This window comes from Alligator mississippiensis, chromosome 3 (assembly GCF_030867095.1).
Source record: "Alligator mississippiensis isolate rAllMis1 chromosome 3, rAllMis1, whole genome shotgun sequence".
Taxonomy (NCBI): Eukaryota; Metazoa; Chordata; order Crocodylia; family Alligatoridae; genus Alligator; species Alligator mississippiensis.
This window is the reverse complement of record NC_081826.1, coordinates 254050001-254068964: the sequence shown is the minus strand read 5'-3', so window position 1 is coordinate 254068964 and position 18964 is coordinate 254050001. Positions and strand designations below refer to the sequence as shown.

Here is an 18964-nt window from a genome sequence, read left to right as displayed (position 1 = left end):
AGTTGCATTTATTTAGCTTTCCAGAAGTTTACTTTCTGAACTTCACTTAACTTGAAAAAATAGGAGTCTGTTTCATGTTTTCATTATTTTTTCTAGTCTGTTTTATTTTCTGGTCCTTATGCATTAGCACAGTATTTCAGACGTTGCAAAATGTTTAAAAGAATTATTTCCATTAGAATTTTTTAATCAACAGTCCTTTCTATTCCTCCTAGAGTTTTGGAACTCTCAGCGGTAAGTACTACTCTTGGTAATATGTATTTGTAGTAGTTTCAGAAACAAGCCTTCAGACTGTAAACTGTTTGAGACACTATTGGATAAATCTACCTCTTCTACACATAATTCAGTTAACTCCCTTGAAATTAATCCAGATTACATCAGTGTAACCAAAAGCAGATTCTAGTCTACTATCTCATGTTTTTCCTGGAAAGTTTTTAATACTTTTATAGATTCCATAGTAAATAACCATGTTTCTAATTCTTGCAAATTTCACGATATATGTTGTGTTATATATAAGGCCCCAGCTTCTGGAGTTGGGCAATCAGCTGACAAGAGCCTTTCCTGGGAAAGGTAACTTTCTTGTCTTTGTGTTTGTGGAACAAATCTTGAGAACATGACTAGACTGTGGCCTATGGCTCAAAACCCCCAAAGAAGACCAAAAATAATCCCACATTTAATATTTTTAGAAAATCACTCTTAAAGCCAGCCTGACTCAGGATCCTTGAATGCTTAAGGTTGACAATACTGGAGTAACAGTAACAGCAGTTACTGTACTATAGGAAAGGGGTTGTTACTGAAGATAAGCTTATTTCAGTTATCTTATAAATGTCTTCTCATGTTACCTTGTGGATTATAAAATGCCCTCATATAATGCAACTGGAAAATGTATAAAGAGTACAGGAGAAGTAAACATTATACTTTGAACACTAAAAGCAAATAGAGATAAGTGTGTGCTCATACCTAGAACATGTTTCCAGTCCATAGCCATTTCATAGTTGTGCTGCTATTTGAGCCCTGGGTTCAAAAATATATGTATATATTTGACTACACACTGACTTTTTTACCAATTGGCTAATGAGATACACAGAAAAAAGATTTTCCAACATATTTAGCCTCTAGACATTTTGCTCTTTGTAAATTACAAACAGCAAACAAATCAAGTCATGATTAATAATTTTAAACTGGTTCTCCAGCTATTTTTTTATAGACCAGTTTGTAAAAAATATCTATGATGACGAATCCATTTTTCTTAATCCATTATTGCCATATAACATAATCTCTTCTAGTTGTCCTATAGATCACTCTTGACTGCCATAATTTGAGAACTATTGTCACAAAACTTTAACAAACTCTTTCACTTTTCTGCATGAGGAGATGACTAAAGAAATAGATTCACTTTCATGGTTCCATAACATGCTCCCTGCAGTTACTATCAGGCAAACTGTGCAATTAATACAAAAATGGTTATTTTTGTATTAATTGCACTGTTACCTATCTGTAGTGAAAGAAGTTATTTAGTTCCACAATATTGTATGCAGATCTGAAGAAATTAAAATTTTAAGATCAATCCAGGGATTTATAGGAAGGATTTTACAGAAAAATGATTTAAAGACAAGAAAAAATTATTTATATTAATAATTTTGTTTGCCATAGCCCACTCTTCTGCAAAAGTGCAGTAATGTCTGACTACACTACAGTATTATTATTCATTACTACACCAAACAAGAAGCTAGGAGGCAAGGAATTGAGTCAGGCCAATATATTATTTCTATATTACTATCTTCTTCTCTAGTACGAAACTTTACTAGCAAGAAAATGTCTCACATAATTGTACTCCTTAAAAAGAGATGGATGAGGAGAGGAGCTTGGGCAGATACAAGATAGTGACAAACAAAATGATTGCAAATAATCTACTTTTTCTGATCCCACTTAAAATAACAGTAGCTGATACCAGTAGCTTTACCTGTAGCATTACTTGAGAAACTTTATGGCAAAACAAGGAATTAGACAGACCTATCTGGGAATCTTGAATGAAAATATATGGGGATTCATGAATGACGCATGCCTCCTGAGGCTGGGCACAGCGACCACCCGCAAGTGGCAGTGTCAGCAGTGTCAGCAGTGGGGGTGTGGGCATGGCAGCAGCGAGCGGGGACTGCCTGCAGGCAGCCATGGTGACAGTGGCAGTGAGGGCAGGCCAAGAGGGGATCACCCACAGGCGGCCGCAGCAGTGTCAGTGGTGAGGGGGCGGGTGGCGAGTGGGAACCTCCCGCAGCCACTGGCAGCCATGTCGGCGGCAAGCAGGTGAGGCGGTGACCGCCTGCAGAAACCAGCAGCAACTTCTGCGGCAGCCAATCTCAGGGGAGGCATGTGCCCCCCCGTGCGTTGCCTATGTGGGGATTTACATGCTACTTTTTTATGGAATTCACAGAAATTGTCTGAGGGAACACACAACACATTAACACCAATGCAACTCATATCAGATCTGTAAACCAACATAAATTATGCCAGTATCCAGAGTGGACAATTTACCAGCAATCCCAAGGTAGCTGTCCGTAGTAGGCTGTCTAACAGCACTTTACCACTGGGTGGCAGAATAAATGGCACTGAGCACTATTTACACAAGTGGTTTTCAACCTTTTTAGACTGAGGGCACCCACTGGAAAATGCTAGCTCTAAGTTTTTGCTTATTTTTGGCTATAGAAAAATAATAGAACAATTCTTCTGTTGCAAAGAACTCTAAAAGACCACAACAGGTCAGAATATTTTTAACACTACTGATTCCTATTTGAAATTTCTGGGTGCATTCCCACGAGCATGCACATGTAGTTTGCAGCACTGCACACAGTGCATGTGCATGCATTCACCACACCAGTGTGGCAGGTTTTTTTTTACATCAGGAGTTCCTGGTGTAAAAACAAAAATGCCACAAAAAAAAGCAGTGCAGTGCACATGGAAGCAGTGTGCACCACCAAAAACGGAACCTGGCCAGCCAGAGTCACACTTTGGCTGCCACCCAAGCTCCAAACACCCGAATCACTCTGATGCTTCCCTGGGAGTCCCTTAGGGCCCTAGATAAGGCTCCCCAAGCCCACCCGAGTCAATTTGCAATGTGCCAGAGTGTGCATGTAGGCATGTGCCTGGGGACAAATAGCAGTGGCACAAATGTGCCGCTGTTATTTGTCCCCCAGAAAATGCACGTGCACACTTGTAGCAGCACACCCTCTGGGTTTGTCTTATGAATTATGTTTTCATACCTAACAGTACTAACATTGTGTGGTAGCCTTGAAAGGATCGCAAGGCACTCCAGAGTGCCACAGCATCTTGGCTGAGAATCACAGGTCTACACTAAGCAAATGGCTTTCTAGGGATAAAATTGACTACAGTTACAGACATGCAATCCTGTATACCAGTGTAGCATGTGTGTGTGTGTGTGTGTGTGTGTGTGTGTGTGTGTGTGTGTGTGGTTACTCCTGACTTTTCAACTTTGTCTTGGAGGGTCATGGCTCACCCTGTATATTGTGTGTCTGTCCAATATTCATACCATATAAAAACACATTATGTTGTTGTAAAGTTGTTTGTTTGCACTATCAGTTTAAGACATTTCTGCTTCTTTGAAGAGTGCCTTTTTACAAACTTGAGACAAAGATTTTTAGTATGGTCACTGAAAAATAGAATGTGGTCTTTAAAATGCAATATACTATATTCTCTTACATAAAAGATTCCCTAGAACAGGGGTAGGCAATCCCTGGCATGGGTGTCAGAGTGTGGCACTCGAAGACATTTTGCTTGGCATACCCACCTTAGGGCGAATGACAGGGAAGAGGCCAGGTCTGCACTGCCAGAACAAGGATTGGGCCCCTTGTGGCTCCCCCACCATCTGCCCCTGACACACTATCTTACAAGTTGAGGCCACAGGTGTTTTTGGCACTCTGCCCAAAAACGTTGCTGACCCCTGCTCTAGAATGTAATACACACCTTGTTTCTGAAAGGTTGAAAAAAGAAAGAAGATCTTTCTTTGTAACAAGTAACTGAGTAGCAGCAGCTAGAGAGCCAAGCCTGCTCATTGTTCTGCTCCATATGGGTTGTGTACCCACCAGGCTTCATGCAGCCACTCTCAAGCGGCTCCAGATTGGTTATTCTTATCCCGCCTTAGATTCCCCTCAGGCACCTTCGTTGACTTCATGTTACCTCCCCAGGAAGACCCTCCAGTACTCGCCTGCCACATCTTGTTGTTCTGTTCAGGATTAGAAGATGCCCTTTAAGTTGAGACTTGTGGAACATCAGTGGATGTTCCTGGGGCTCCACCTCCCCTACACTCTTCCATGTGCCAGCCAGCTGGAGTCACCTGGATATTGGACTGACTGGGCACATCGTGCACCAGTCTTTGTGGCAGGCCCTGATATGGGCTTTGAGCATCATAGTGTGAGTGCAGCATCAGGTTGTAAGCCACATGCTGTGTTTAGGTCTCTTCCTCCTGGGTCTGGTCCTAAGAGACCAGTGGGGCATCTAGCTTATTGCTAGGGACCGTGGGCCTTCTGGTCTCTAGGTTGCCTGCTAAGCTTTAAATGTCCCCATCTGGAGTCCCCAAGAGCCCTGATCCCTCGGCCCCAGCACATAGCTTGTGACCTCTCTCCAGCCTCAGGGGATAATTAAATTGTAAAAGCAAAATCCAGCAAAGGCTCCAGGGAGGAGAGTGTTCCTCCTTCCTACTGATGCATCCTGTGTGCTGTGCTGAAATCTGTCCTTTGGCATCCTTCCCAGCACGGTCACCAGGTATCGCTCTGTTGTGGGGCTAGACCCCTCTTCAGGACCCCATCCTGGGTCCCTGCCCTCTCCGGGACTCCATGTTGAGTCCTGGCACGGAGGTGAATCTGGCTGTGGTGGCAGGAGCATACAGCTGCCTCCCGGCTGATGCTCTCCAGCGTTCCTTCTGCCGTCAGCTTTTATTTGAGCTGGCTGGCGTTCCCTGATGACATCATCACCTCATGCCAGCCCTAGCCATATAAACAGGTGGCTGGTAAACCAGGCAGGAGGTTTGCCTATCTGGGGTTGGCTCCCAGTCGGCGTGCCTGCTCCAGGTAAGTTTTTCCCTGTCATGGGTCTTCCTGGTATGTTCCCCCAGGACTGGGGTTTCCCTGCCATGGTTCTGGCCCTGGAAAAGGGGCTTCCCCACTTTTCCTCCAGGCGATTGCTACAGGTTGCTGAAGATTTAACATTTATTTTCATTTGGTAAGTGGCAGAACCTGCTCTTACCATATTTCTTGCATATAATGCACACTCCAATTTCCAGCAGCTGGTTTTGGGGAAAAGATGAATATTGTATGTAGAAAATACAGTATTAGTGGTGTGGGAGAGGGCTCTAAATTTTTTCTGAGACTGTACATAGTACCTAGTCAGTAAGTGACAGCTCCTGTAGATTTTGTTAGTGAATATAAATTGCTGATCAACTTAACTGTTGGTTGATATTTAACTTGAACTGTAATTTGATTTATACAGTACCCCATTTCTTCCTCAGATCCACCCATTAGATTGGCTTGTAAACTGAAAGAATTTAAAATATGAATTTTTGTTTATATTCTTTATCCAAGATGAACCCTGAAATATTATTTCTGATCCACTAACTTAATCGTATCCATGCTAATTAAAACAGCTGTGAACATATTTTAGAGAGCTGTATATTATACATTTGCATGAATATTTTATTACACTGTCTGGTATACAGGTAAACTGCATATTTTATGTATGTGTATATGTACTGGATAATCAAGAATAAATTACAAGCCAACATTGAATGTTTAATAATAATTTAAACATATGTTTGGCATCTGTAACTTGCTAGTTATACTGAACAATATTCTGTCATGAATCCTTTCAAAGAAGTATTATCTCTTTAATAAAAAATGCTCAGGAAATAAATTTGGTGATGGAAGTTTAAATAATTTGATATCTAAATGGAACAAAGAACTTAATCTGGGTTTAGATCTGTGGGATTGGAAGGCCATCTGGACACCTAAACAAAAATATGAATGCTAAGATCATGGAATTGGGCATTTATACTTTGTGAAAATTAAACACATCTTTTATTTCACTGTAAAGTAAATCTACAATACAGTCCTTTATGTATGAAAATATATGTATTACCTGATTTGTACATGCAGGGATGGTAGTCATGTCCATTTCTTAAATCGTTTTCTTGGGACCAGATTACAGCTATAGGGGACACATCTATATGTGATGCTATGTTGCCGCAGTGATGCACTACAGTGATGTAGAATCCATGGGTATCTACATTTGACCAGCAGCAACTTTGCGGTAGTGACACGCTCCCCCATTATAGCATGCTGCTGCGGCAAAGTACTGCTAAAAATAATCGTGCATGTGGTGGAGTACAGGTGGTAACTGCACCGTGCTTTTTTAATACTTCCAAAAGGAAGTAATAAAGCATGGCACAGTAACAATGTCGCTGTAGGGCAACATGTAGACATGCCCAGTAAGAATTAGATTTCAAATCTCAGAAGATCCTGTCTTCTTCCCATTAAATTGCTATAATACTGGTAAATTATCCTAATGGATTCTGAAGTTTAAAAAAACAAGAGTTTAAGTATTTCTACGTAACAATTTAAATGTCATAATGCCTCAGTCTGAGGACCCTGAGGAACAATGGGTAATTCAGAAAATCTAATAAAGAGATGTTACCTGTTAATATCTATGTTCCTAATGAAGATATGAGAAGATAGAAATAAAATTCAGTAATTATTGTGTGAGATTGTGATGTGAGTAAAGGTTTTTATTGAAGGTCCACATACTGCTTTTGTTTACAGTCCTTTTCCTCCTAAGTGATATAGATTTTACAGGTGTTCACTGTAGGATACAACTAAATAACTCCCTCCCCTCCACCCCCCAGTAATAGTCTTCAGGTATGCTAAGGAGTACTATTGTTAAAACAGAGAGTAAACCATTACTGTGTCAGATCAACATCAATAGAATGACAGTTTGTGAAAATACAAATTTACTGACAACTTGCCTTCTGTGCAAAGTCTAGTTATATACACTTTGCAAACAATCTACAGATTGTTACCCTTCAACACTGAGAAAACCACAGTGATAAGGTCTGATAAATGAGAGAACACTATTGATTGGTTGCATGGAAGAGAATAGTTTAAGTCTTTCTGAAACAATTTTAGCTGTGCTATAAAATGTCTGTTGACATAGTTTAGTCCATTGAAACCAGGAGTGTCAAACACATGGCCCACGGGCCAGGTCTGGCCCACAGAGCTCCATCCAGCCCACTGATTTTATGGGGGGACCTGCTTGCAGTAGCAGCCAAGTGTCTGGGTAAGACCCATATTGCTAGACCCCCAGCAGTACCATGGGAAGAAGACTCGATTAATTGAGTTCACTCTGACACACTGGAGTTCCAGTGTGAGGTACTACATAAATGCGCATTAGACTGCAGACTGCCCTAATATGCATTAGGGTTGGGCGAAACAGCCATGTTTCGATTCAATTTTAGATTCGGCTGTTTCAGAGGACAGTGATTTTGTTTTGGTGTTTCGGACCACTGTCCTGTTTCGTTTTGGCTGAATCTCCTCTGAATCTGTTTCGAACAGGCTGCAAGATTTGCAGAGCCCTATTGCCCAGCCAGGCGAGGTTTGGGGCCGGGGGCCCCAGCAGGGAGCAGGATGAGGCCGTGGGTGGCTCGTCTGGGGGAGGGGGAGGGCTGCTGCCCTCCATGCAGGCGAGGAGACCCCCGCATGGATCTCTGATCCTTGTCACACTGGGTCGAGGGGCAGGGAAGCAGCGCAGAGCAGTGAGTAAGCTTGCTGTTCCCTGCCAGGCGACTTGGCTCCGCAGGGAGCAGAGTTCCATGCTGTGGGTCTCCTCACTGCCGCTGGCCACCCTGCGGCTGTCCTGGATCTCTACTCTCTGAGGAGATAGGTCACGTGGCAGGGACCAGCACTGATACAGGAGATGCGGCAGCGCTTTAATTAGAGAGGATCTCAGAGCCACTCTAATTAAAGTGCCACCCCCACCCCCTCTCACCACCAGAGCACATGTAAAAGTACCTGGAGGTACTAAATTTAATGCACATTAGGAAAAGCACATTAATGCACGTGTAAATCCACCCGCTGAAACTTTGGAAAAGTTCTTAATGTAATGGATCTTGGGGGACAGTCCCAGTCTCTGGAGGCTGACACCTGTTATGAGATGACTTCAGGTGTGCCTGCTAAGTCTTACAGTTTACTGGTAGAAAAAGGGTAGTCTCTTACTCTTGTGTAAGTCTATGAAAGCAGAACCTTCAAACTGCAAGATTCATAGGGAAGAAAAGAACTATTATAATGAAGATTTATAGTGGAGGATGAATCGTGCTCAGATGGGTGGACCAGAAACTGTAGAATCAGATGATCATCTAGCACTTTTCCAAAGGCTTGTGCTTCCTATTTTTTTCCTTGAACCTCCAACCATGACAGAATCAAATTCTGTGGAGAGGCTTAGATTACTGTTGTTTCCAGAGAAAATGTTAGTAAGTTGGTAACAGTACTGTAGCAACAAAGTTTGATGCCCAGGGCAAAGTCTGCTGAGGCAGCACACCGTCGATCCATGCACAGATCCAGGGGGCACATGCCTCCCCACGCCCCCCTGCTTGCCTAGGAGTGCATGCAATGGTGGGAGCCACCCTTCCCCTGTCCCTGAGCCCTCCCCAAATGAGCCACTCATGGCTCCATCCCACGCCCCACCCCAGAACTGGGCAGTGCCTGTTGGCTCCCCTTCACTTTGGCACTCGGGGTTGTCACCCCGCTCGCCTCCCCTTCTTACAGCACTGGTTAGTAAGAAGCCCCATGGCATGTGCACAGAAGCTTTTCCAGGACACACAAGGGTCGTGACCATCCCAGAAAGGGATAGTTTCCAAAATCACCACCAATGGAGATGAGACATCTAGCTCCCTTGAATCAGTGGAAACCCTTTCATCCTCCTGGCACAGAATCTAAAGAGGGTCATATGTGAGCCATCAGTTCCAAGACCACACCTCTACTCTTTCTTTTTTGAAAGGAACTTTCAAGGGATCAAAAGGATATTTTGTATATGTTACTAATCCTTGTTCTGTTGTAGTTCTGCAGCAATTAAAATGGAGCAAACTCAGCTGTTTCACACAACCTTATTTATACTCCACTCATTCACATCATATAATTCTGTAGAATTCAGTTAGCCCCACCTGCCTATCTTGAACACAGAGGCACAAAATATCAAAAGTATGAGGTATGTGAGTCATAAAAATTAAATTATATAGATTTAAAAAATTAAAAATAAAGCTTGAGTTGATATATTTGACTTGTATGTTGTCAGAATCATAGAAAATTTGAGATTTTAGGCAGGAATTTAATGAGCAGAGAATGGTTGCTCTGTATAAAGAACAGTATTTTTTTTCTGCCATGTAACCATAGTTCAGTCATTGGGGATATTGGTCTGAGAGGGACATTTTGTGGGAAAAAGGACTCTGTTTTCTTAGTAATGAATCTTTATAATGTGATTCTTGAAAGTGACAAATTACTCTGCAGTGGGAAGCTCGTGGAACAGTGCAGGGAACAGTACTTACAGCAAATGCTCTGATTGAGATACAGAACTCCCTTCCCCACCACATACACATTGCAAATATGGCAATTCTCAGTGATAATCTATCACTGATAAACATCAGGTTCCTCTTTGAAACTCATCCAACTCCCATTCTGGTTTCCACTGTGGCCTCTGATACAGTTACTTGCAGAGTGAGGCAGCATTCCTCTAGTCCCAATTATTATTTTCTGTGCCCCTCAGACACTTAGCTTAGAGGCATTTTTACTGGTGTCATCCAAAGCCATCTCAAAGAGCCAGTAGTCTTCCATGGGCTGGAGTGTTGTGCGTGCTAAGGTGCATAGTTGACAGCCCTGAGGTTGCAAATTTGAGGCTGTAGCAGAAGTGTTTACAGCGCAGCCTGTCAGATTCCAATGAACCTATGAATTTTGCTAAATACCTTGTCACAAGGATATGAAAAAAGAAGTTGTCCAAAGATTTAGAAAGAAACTGGAGTAAAAATGAGAAGAGTTAGCAAAGGACATACAAACTTCTGCAGAATCAGCAAACATGTCAAAGGGAGAAAATAAGAGGAAGCAAAAAGAAGATAAAGGAGAAGCATGAGAGAAAAACAGGCAGATAGTGGCAACTGTGTCAGAATAGTGTGAGGGGAAAAAGAAGTTGAATGGTCAGTCACAAATTCATCCAAGTTGCGACTCAAACCAAGTGAAAAATGCTAGTAACCACAGTGAAAGTAAGTCTAATATTAGTCTCAGAACTGAGGAGGACTGATTTGGGATGAGTAAATTACAGACATATTTTGCTAAATGTTGACTGTAAATTAATGTCTAAAATAATTCGAATGAGACTAACGAGAGTAATTATCCCCTGAGATCAGGTTGTATTTGTAAAAAAGGAGAATACACTGGCATTTAATTTATAACATCTTTACCTCAGGGTGTGGGACTGTAGCATGATTTTGACCATCAAAAATTTAAACAACAAGGTCATCAACTAAGGCAGAAAATATTTTCAATAAATTTAATTGGCTCTACCTTTATTTACAGTTTTAGAAGATTTGACTTTTGAAATATTTTCTGAAATGGCCTGGGATGCTGAACTCACTTTCTGCAGTGGGTGAAATGTTTTAGCTTAGAAGTCTCTAGCGCCCCAAGAGATGACAAGGTTGAACGGTCACAAACTCCTCTGCGACCGTTTCAGGCTGGACATAAGGAAGAACTTCTTTACTGTCCAAGCCCCCAAGGTTTGGAATAGACTGCTGCTGGAGGTGGTTCAAGCACCCACTTTGAACGCCTTCAAGACACTTTTGGATGTTTCTTTTGCTGGGATCCTATGACCCCTGCTGACTTCCTGCCCCTGGGCAGGGGGCTGAACTCGATGATCCTCCAGGGTGCCTTCCAGCCCGAATGTCTATGAAATCTATGAAATCTCTCAGTATGGACCACCTGTTTATTCAGTTTTGAATGCACATTTTTTGACTCTTATACAGTTCTCTCTTATAATTGTAGCATTTTAATAACACTGGTATAAATTATAATTGATTAATAGTTTTAACTGTACTTTGAAGTGTCATTATTTTGTTCTTTTTAAAAAGAAAAAATTCCAGAGTATTAGAGTATAACCTCTATACATCAAATTTGAATGGATTGAATGGATAGTTTCTCATACCACCCAAGGCAACAGTAGTTGTCAGTAACTACAGGTAATTTTTTTTTTACAGCAGTAGTTGCTCTCTTTCCTTGATATATTGCTAGTTCTTTTATGCCTTTGTTAAGGAATCACAGCAAACAGCTATCAAGGTGAAAAGAATCCTTTAAAATTAATCAACATATAAACGGAGGAGTCAAAGAAATAAGGCACTGAATTCTTTATAGCTCCTTACAGTTGAGGAAGTCAGTAGACCTTTCTGAGAAATCTATTACCTCTCCTAGTCTGTGGCTTAATGTCAAAGTCTACAAACTAAATCAGATAAGCTTGCTTGTTGATTTCAAAGCCTCCTTGCATGTTTCAGGATGAAGGTCATCCCTTCAGGAAGCAGATGATCAGGAAATTCTCATTAGGTACTAACAGAGACTCAGATACATTTTCTCACAAAAATGAACCTTTTCACATTGGAACCATATCAAATATTTGCATCCACTTTCCTTGCTATAGCATTCAAAGGTATTTTTTAAGTTTCACATACCTTGATGGTTTACTAACCCCTCACATTTTATTCTTGTTCATACAGAAGATGGGAGATAACAGATTTTCTGAGAAGACATGTGAACTTAGATGAATTATTGAGGATAAAAGGAAAATTATGATTTAGTACAGCCTTGAGATGCTTTCTATCAGGTGTAGGTGGAAAATTGTCCTTGGAGTCACATTTCAAAACCCAAAATGTATGAGCAAGTTTAAAACCAAGATCCAGTCTCATTTTGTAAGATGCTTAGATAGAGGACTTAGAAGTTATTCTTCATCTGACATCTATCTGTTCAGGTCAATAGCAGGGGTAGATAACCTGTGACATGTATGCCATAGTGGTGTGAGCAGCCTGTGTGTGTGAGAAGCAGGAGACTGGGGAGGAGGCAGGCAGCACAGTGGCAGATAGGGCAGGGAACAGAAAGTAGAGCAGCAGATTGGATGTGGAGCAGAAAGCAGAGTAACATTGCATAGGGAACACAGGTGGCATCTACAGAAGACACTGACTGCTTAGTCATTAGTGTGTAGTCATTTAGTACTTATTTATACAAGCACTAAAAGGTAGTCTTGTTTATACATGTACTAAATGACTGCGCAGTAACCGGAGTTACTGCACAGTAGCATCACTGAACAGCTTTAGGTGATGCTGACTGCAATAGCTTGTTACTACTGTGCAGTAGCACTGCGTCACACTTCCTGCCACATAACATTGCTGTGCAGTAGTAATCACTACTGCACAGTCAGCATCTTGTGTAGATGTGGCCACAGAGCAGGGAGCAGAAAATGGAGCGGCCAAAAGGGCAGGAAAAGGGGATTGAAGTGGCACTTGGGGAGCATGCAGGACTAACTTGTGACATGCCTGACAAAAAGATTGGCCTATACTGGTCTAAAAAGTTGGCATTAGACCATTTCTGCCAAAGCTTCTCAGATCCTTTAGCAGCAGTTATTTGGCTTCCAGTTCTTACAAGATCTGACAGAATTTTTAGTTTTTGACGTACTTGTTTGGCAAAAATTGAAGCTAATTAATATATATATTTTAGAGATGCAGGAACTTGAGAGAAGACATGTTTTCATATTTGGAAGTCTTCTGACCTCTTTATAGCAGCTATCCCACAAAAACCTGATTTAAAAAATCTCCAAATAGTTTTATAAAGTAGTTACTAACAGGAACTAGTGTACCAAGTAGTTTCAAACTTTGCCAATATTTTCTACAAAAATTCCTATGAAAAATTAAGAGACAAAGGAACATCTTTCAGCAAATTTGGAGGGGATAAAAGTTAGGTATATTTGAGGTATTATCAAAAGATTGTAATTGTGATGCTACTATGGATCCAGATTGTATCACAAAACACATTTATAGATTTCACATTATTATATTTTAAACATTTTACACCTGAGGTAAAGGATTAAGATGTCGAGATATGGTTTCCATCAAACTGTTTTCTGACTTCTACCCAAATATCACTATTCCTATTTTTTTCATCACCACTAATGAGGTTGGTATAGGCCTTTGTGTGAATAGCATAATCTCTTCAGAGATTCAGACACAATTTATTTGACACCATCAGGCTTTGCTTGCTTATCTGTACAGATGCAAGGTACCCTACTGTAAATCCCCCATTTTTTATTTTTTTTTATATAGCCTCTGTTTTGACACGGACATATTGCAAAATTATTTAAAGAGGCTTAATGACATTGGTGAAAATGCAAAAGGGTCTGTGTTTATCCACCAACTAATGCTATCTACTTGATTTCAGCAAGCCCATTCATAGTATTTGATAAAGTATCTTGTTGTCTATGAAAGCATATGCCTCTCTGAACCAGTTAGTCTCTAAGGTGCCACCTTGTCCTGCTTCTTGCACTGAGTAGAGGAAGTTTTAGATTATTTTTTAATGTTTCTTTTTTTCCTATTTATAGGCAGATCTTTAGAGAGACAAAGGTGTATTTTTTTATTTATGTTAGATCAAAAGAATTACCTTAATACAATGGAAGAACCATGGTAAAGTACAAAGTAGGATGTTTATAGTCATGCTATAACCTAAGGGAAAGTCTAGTTTACAACATGACAGTGAACATGGCTGCAAATGTGTTAGTCTGCATCTTAATAGGACTTAGCTGAGCTAATAAGATGGAACAGAGCATCCTTTAGCTCTGTCAGAACAAAGCTAGAGGGTCTCCAAGTGTTTGAACAGAGTTTGGATACTGATTTTTTTATTATGATTATTATAGCTCCACCCTTATTCTTATGACAGTGTTCTCTTCCTGGGAGCAATTACTAATTGTGATAATTTCACCATGGTTAGCACTTACTATTCCTGAACATAGCTCCTTTCAAGAATGTAATTCATGACTTTCAAGTGTGCTGTTCATTTCAGTGATAATTGTATCCGAATGCCCAGTATGAGGTATTCTGACGTGAAGCTCTGATGCTTTTTTTTTTCAAGTGTATTTAAGGGATAGAGTACAAAGTCATAAAAACAAGCAGCTCTCTAAAGACCTCATTTTCCTAACTGTTGGCTTTGAACAGCAAATTCTGTGCTAGTGATTAATAGCTGTCTTGTTCCATTGTTGACAATTCACTGTATAACATGATATTATTATTGCTTAAATAACACAAGCAGGGGAAAAAAAATTCTAAACCAACTCCGCCCCTTTCATTTTATGCAGTTAAATGAAGGCTGTAATCCTGCATTTTTTTAGTTAAATAGTCCCACCCTGCTTGTAGTACTGTGGCTTTGGGCCCAAACCTGCAGTTCACTGTGTCTTGGTACACTACTCTCTCCATAGTCCCACTGAACTCTGGGGCTTCTTGCAGGTGATACAATGTGTCTGTGCCCCAAAGTGCATGCCTAGTAACTTTGACTGTAAGATCCCAGTTAGTTATTATTTCAATATCATGTTTTTAATAATTTGCTTCTTTGTTTTCAACAGAACCTTCTATTCAATTTGATTTGGTAGAAAAATCCACAAATTTTCTTCACTTCAGTGAGATACTGTTAATAAATAATGAAGAATTTTTGCCATGTCATTTAATGGAACAGTATTGGAAGTTCTATATACAGTGTGAGGATTTTGGATTTTAAGAATCCTCCTGGAGTTCAACAGATTTTTTTTCATCATCAGAACTTTGAATGTTTTAAATTAGATTGCCTTCAAATCAAATTTATATAAGCTAATTTACCTGGTGGTATGTATGCAAAAGATTTCTTGTGAATACACAAGTGCTGAATTCATATTTTGTATATTAAGAAAATGTAGAGATAGAGAAAATACTTTTGTAAACTTAACACTCTCTATGGGTTATAGTCAAACCTTGTGTGAGTGCAACTACTTTGACTTGAGAGGCTTTGTACTTGTTATGCTAAGGCTGAAGGTTACCCTGCACATCCAACTAAAAATAGTGAGTGTCATTATTTGTTCCTTACCTCAGAGCCAATCTCCCTGAGTACATACTACCAAATAAAGATTTGTGGAGTCACATAAGCGGTTACATTAAACAGAAATTAAGACATTCAAAAATAGCTAGCTGATTGCTTTCATTTACCTAAGATAGACACATATAAATATTTCAGAAGGTGTGTGTTTGAAAGTTAAAAGCAAAATCTTAACCATCTGACATCCTTAAATGTGGGGATTTCTCTGATTACCAGATATATTAATTTGATCAGTGAAAGCACAACTGGATGGCAAAAGTGCAATGATGTCACTTGCTGGTAAAATAACTTTTCTGTTTAAATCTTAGAGCAGCTTCAAAATTTGCCTTAGCCTCCTGAGGCTTTATGTTTGTTTTAATTTCAAAATTTGTGAGTCTGCCTCAGTAGCATAATTATAGCATGCTTGACTATTATGAGAGTGATCTGCATTAAGATTGCATTATTGTTCTTTCGCTCTCTGGATTACAAGAAATAGAAGAGAAGCAGAAGTAACATCTAATTCTCTATAGCCTAAGGACAGGGTAAGGTGACAGACATGACAGCCTCTTCCATTTGTTCAGTGTGACTAATTGTTCTACAGAGGACTTGATAGCTGCCATAGTCAGAAGAAGGCTATCGAGGCATGAACTTGAGGAGTTCACTTGATAAATGTTAATTCTGCACTCTGTCACACAGTAGCAATCATTGGTTATATGTTTTGAATGGGTGAAAAAAATGTAAACTGTCATGAAGCCAAAAAATTAAAGCCTGTTGAGTGAGAGTTAGTTAATAAAGGTCAGTTTTCACAGCCAGCTGCTGAAAAAGGAAAACTGAAAGTCAAATCAGTTTAAAAGAAATGTTTATGCAAACATAATTGTTCATGTCTTGTTTGGGAGAAAATATGAGTGTTCCAGTTTTAAAAATGACTTTTGAGATCTGCTACTGTATCCTTATTTATGGATTTGTTTAGAGTTTTCTTTGTTATAAGGTACTTAATAGTGTGGTTAGTATATAAAAACAGTAAGGTCTTGACATTGACACTTTGCAATGTAATTTTTCTACAATGTAATATTCTCTATTATAGAAAATATAGTAATAGTCTCTACTATAGAAAATACAAATTTTCTATAGTAATATAATTGCACATGAGCAAAACGTAATAGGTGGTATCAAACTCATTAGACCATAAACTGGTTCTTTAGCAAAAATAATTAATAAACTTGTTTTTTATTGATTACACATGTGAAAGTAAATAAGATTAATCTTTTCTTATTTTTCAGTGTTCATACTATTTTAAGAAAGCAAGAGATTTAAGTTTACCTTGATAATAAAGATGGGGTGGGGAGCATGGCCCACAGGCCAGACCTGACCCACCTAGGGATTTTATCTGGCCTACAGTGGGTCCTTTGGCCCCACCCAGCTCAGGGGTTTGGGGCACCCTGGGCCATGGTGCATGTGGCCAGTCTTACCACTCCCAGTTGCACAGCAGGACTGAGGTGGTGGAGTGGCTGGACTTGCTTCCCAGGCCCCACAGTGGAAGCTCCTTCTCGGTGCTGCTGCCAGTCTCCACTGCTGTCACTGTACCTGGTCCTGCTGCCTGGGCACCCTGGCACATCTGCCCTGCATCCATTGCTGGGGGTGCTGGATGGAGTGGGCCAGGTCTCCATGGAGACTGGCCCAGAACCCGCACGGGCAGAATGTGCTTAGTCAGGCAGATGGGATGGGACTGCAAGTTGGTGGGGCGTGGCATCTGGGAGTGGGATGGGTGAGCGGGGCCAGGATCAGGGCTAGGACCAGGTTCACGAGATGGTGACAGCGTGAGGCCAGAGCCTGGGGCAGAACCATGCTCTGGTGTCCGCTCATCCCTGTGACAGGCACCAGTTCCATGAGTGGGGGCAAACGTGGAGCAGATCACAGTTCTGTCCTGGGCCCTGACCCCTGGCCCTATGCTGTCATGGTCCCAGCCCCACTTACCCACTCCTGGATCCCACTCCCTGCCCACTCACAGCTTCATCTCATGCACCCAGCCAAGCATGCCCTGCCTGTATGGGTCCCAGGCTGGTCTCCATGGAGACAGCAGGATCACTGGGCAATGATAGCATGGGCCTGGGACAGAGTTGTGATACAATCCCCACGTGCCTCTGCCCATGAGATTGGTGCCCGTCACAGGGGCACGCAGGCAGCAGGTCATGGCTCTGCCCTGGGCCCTGGCCCCGTGCTGTCATGGCCCCATGATCCCGATCCCAGCCCCAGCTCCACTCACCCATCCTGCTCCCAGATGCTGCACCCCAGGTGCCTGCAGCTCCATCCTATCCACTTGGCTGAGTGCAGAGCAAAGTCACTTAGGGAGTTTTGGTGAGCTGTTGGGTGCGGGGGGCGGTGGCTGATTCAGCCCTTGACAGCTCACCAAAACTCCTAAGTGGCCCTCCAGCCCAAATAATTGCCCACCCCTGATATAAATGGTTTAACAGCTGATTAATATGATTAGGGAAATGGGATTTTCCAAAGTCAAAATATTTTCATAGTTTTAGAAAATGTTAAGGCATGAAAAGAGTCATGTCATTATTAATCTTTTTGGTTTCTCTCTGTAAATTTGTTGCTTTTTTCCAACTTTGCTTTTGCATTAAATATCATAAGCCAAAAGCAGCTAATTCTGGATCCTATGTGATACAGGCACAGCCACCAGATTCCGAATCAAGTGGAAACCTAATGTGCATTATGCCCCAGAACCCTTCTGCTCTTAGCAACTGTCTGACTCTTATATAGCAAATTACTTCTGTGCTCCTATGCTTTTGGTTAATGTATGTCTCAGTCTATGCAGAGCAGAGGAGCCAGGAGGTAGCATGCAAAGAAGAGAAATCATCTGGCATCCCATCCAATATTAATATTCCAGACCCTCATAGAGAAGGGAAGCAAGAGAGAAGAGTGTCACAGGCCAGCTGGGCACTGTGAGCATATCAATTTTATCACAGGTCAACTGGGCTGTTTGATTCAGTTTTGGATCGAGGAGGCAAAAGTTGGGAGTGGAATAAAGGCAAATTTATTATAGCTTACACACACACACAACAGTTAACAGAAAGATAAATGTGATAAGCAGATAAGGCAGTATAAAAGAGCTAATAGTAAATAATAACAACAGATAATAATAACAGATAGATAAATCAATCTGTCAAAGGCCAACTGGGCACTGCGAGGGTATTAGCCACAGTGGGCTATTCAAAACAACAAATAGACAGACATGGGTTGGCAACTTATCGATAGTTCCTCAATGCCAGGTGCGCGCCAAGTGATTTCAGTGAAGTCAGGTGTCCCTGATGATCGACGCTGTCAGAGGGATTACCGGGGAAGGTCCCTTGCTCAGGATCCAATCCTCACTCACATCGGGAGTCTGGGGTCCGGGCGTGGGACAGAAATGACCGTTCTGTTCCCTCCTTCCTGCTGGTTACCTGATGCATGTGTTTTTTATACCTAATCTTATGTTAATCTGTTGGCCTCAGGGCTACTCACAATATTGCCCTATAGGTGTTACCCTATGGGATTGAAAGGTGTTAAAATTATCATAAAAGGTTACTACCCAAACTCGGGTTTATTCAATAAGCAAATTATGATGCAGCACCTTTAGGTTTGAAATTGACATTGCTCCGCCTAAATCCCAAACCCTTTTAGGCTTCATTTGAATATGCTTTCCTGGAATGTGTTGGTTGTGCCTAGCAGTTAGATCCATTTTTTATTGCTAAGGCTGAACCCTGAGCAAAAAACGGTTAGGCCAGCTAATCTCACAGCTACAGCTTTGCCTA

At 41.2% G+C, this 18964-nt stretch overlaps 1 protein-coding gene across 1 annotated transcript in view; it reads left to right on the top strand.

Moving 5' to 3' along the window:
* Window positions 1-16401, top strand: part of ANKRD31 (ankyrin repeat domain 31) — a 164489-nt gene extending 148088 nt beyond the window's left edge. Inside the window, exon 24 of the mRNA XM_059723549.1 lies at window positions 14686-16401. Within this exon, the coding sequence (XP_059579532.1) occupies window positions 14686-14837 (152 nt within the window). The 3' untranslated portion in view covers window positions 14838-16401. The remainder of the gene's footprint in view (window positions 1-14685) is intronic.
* Window positions 16402-18964: the final 2563 nt, after the last annotated feature.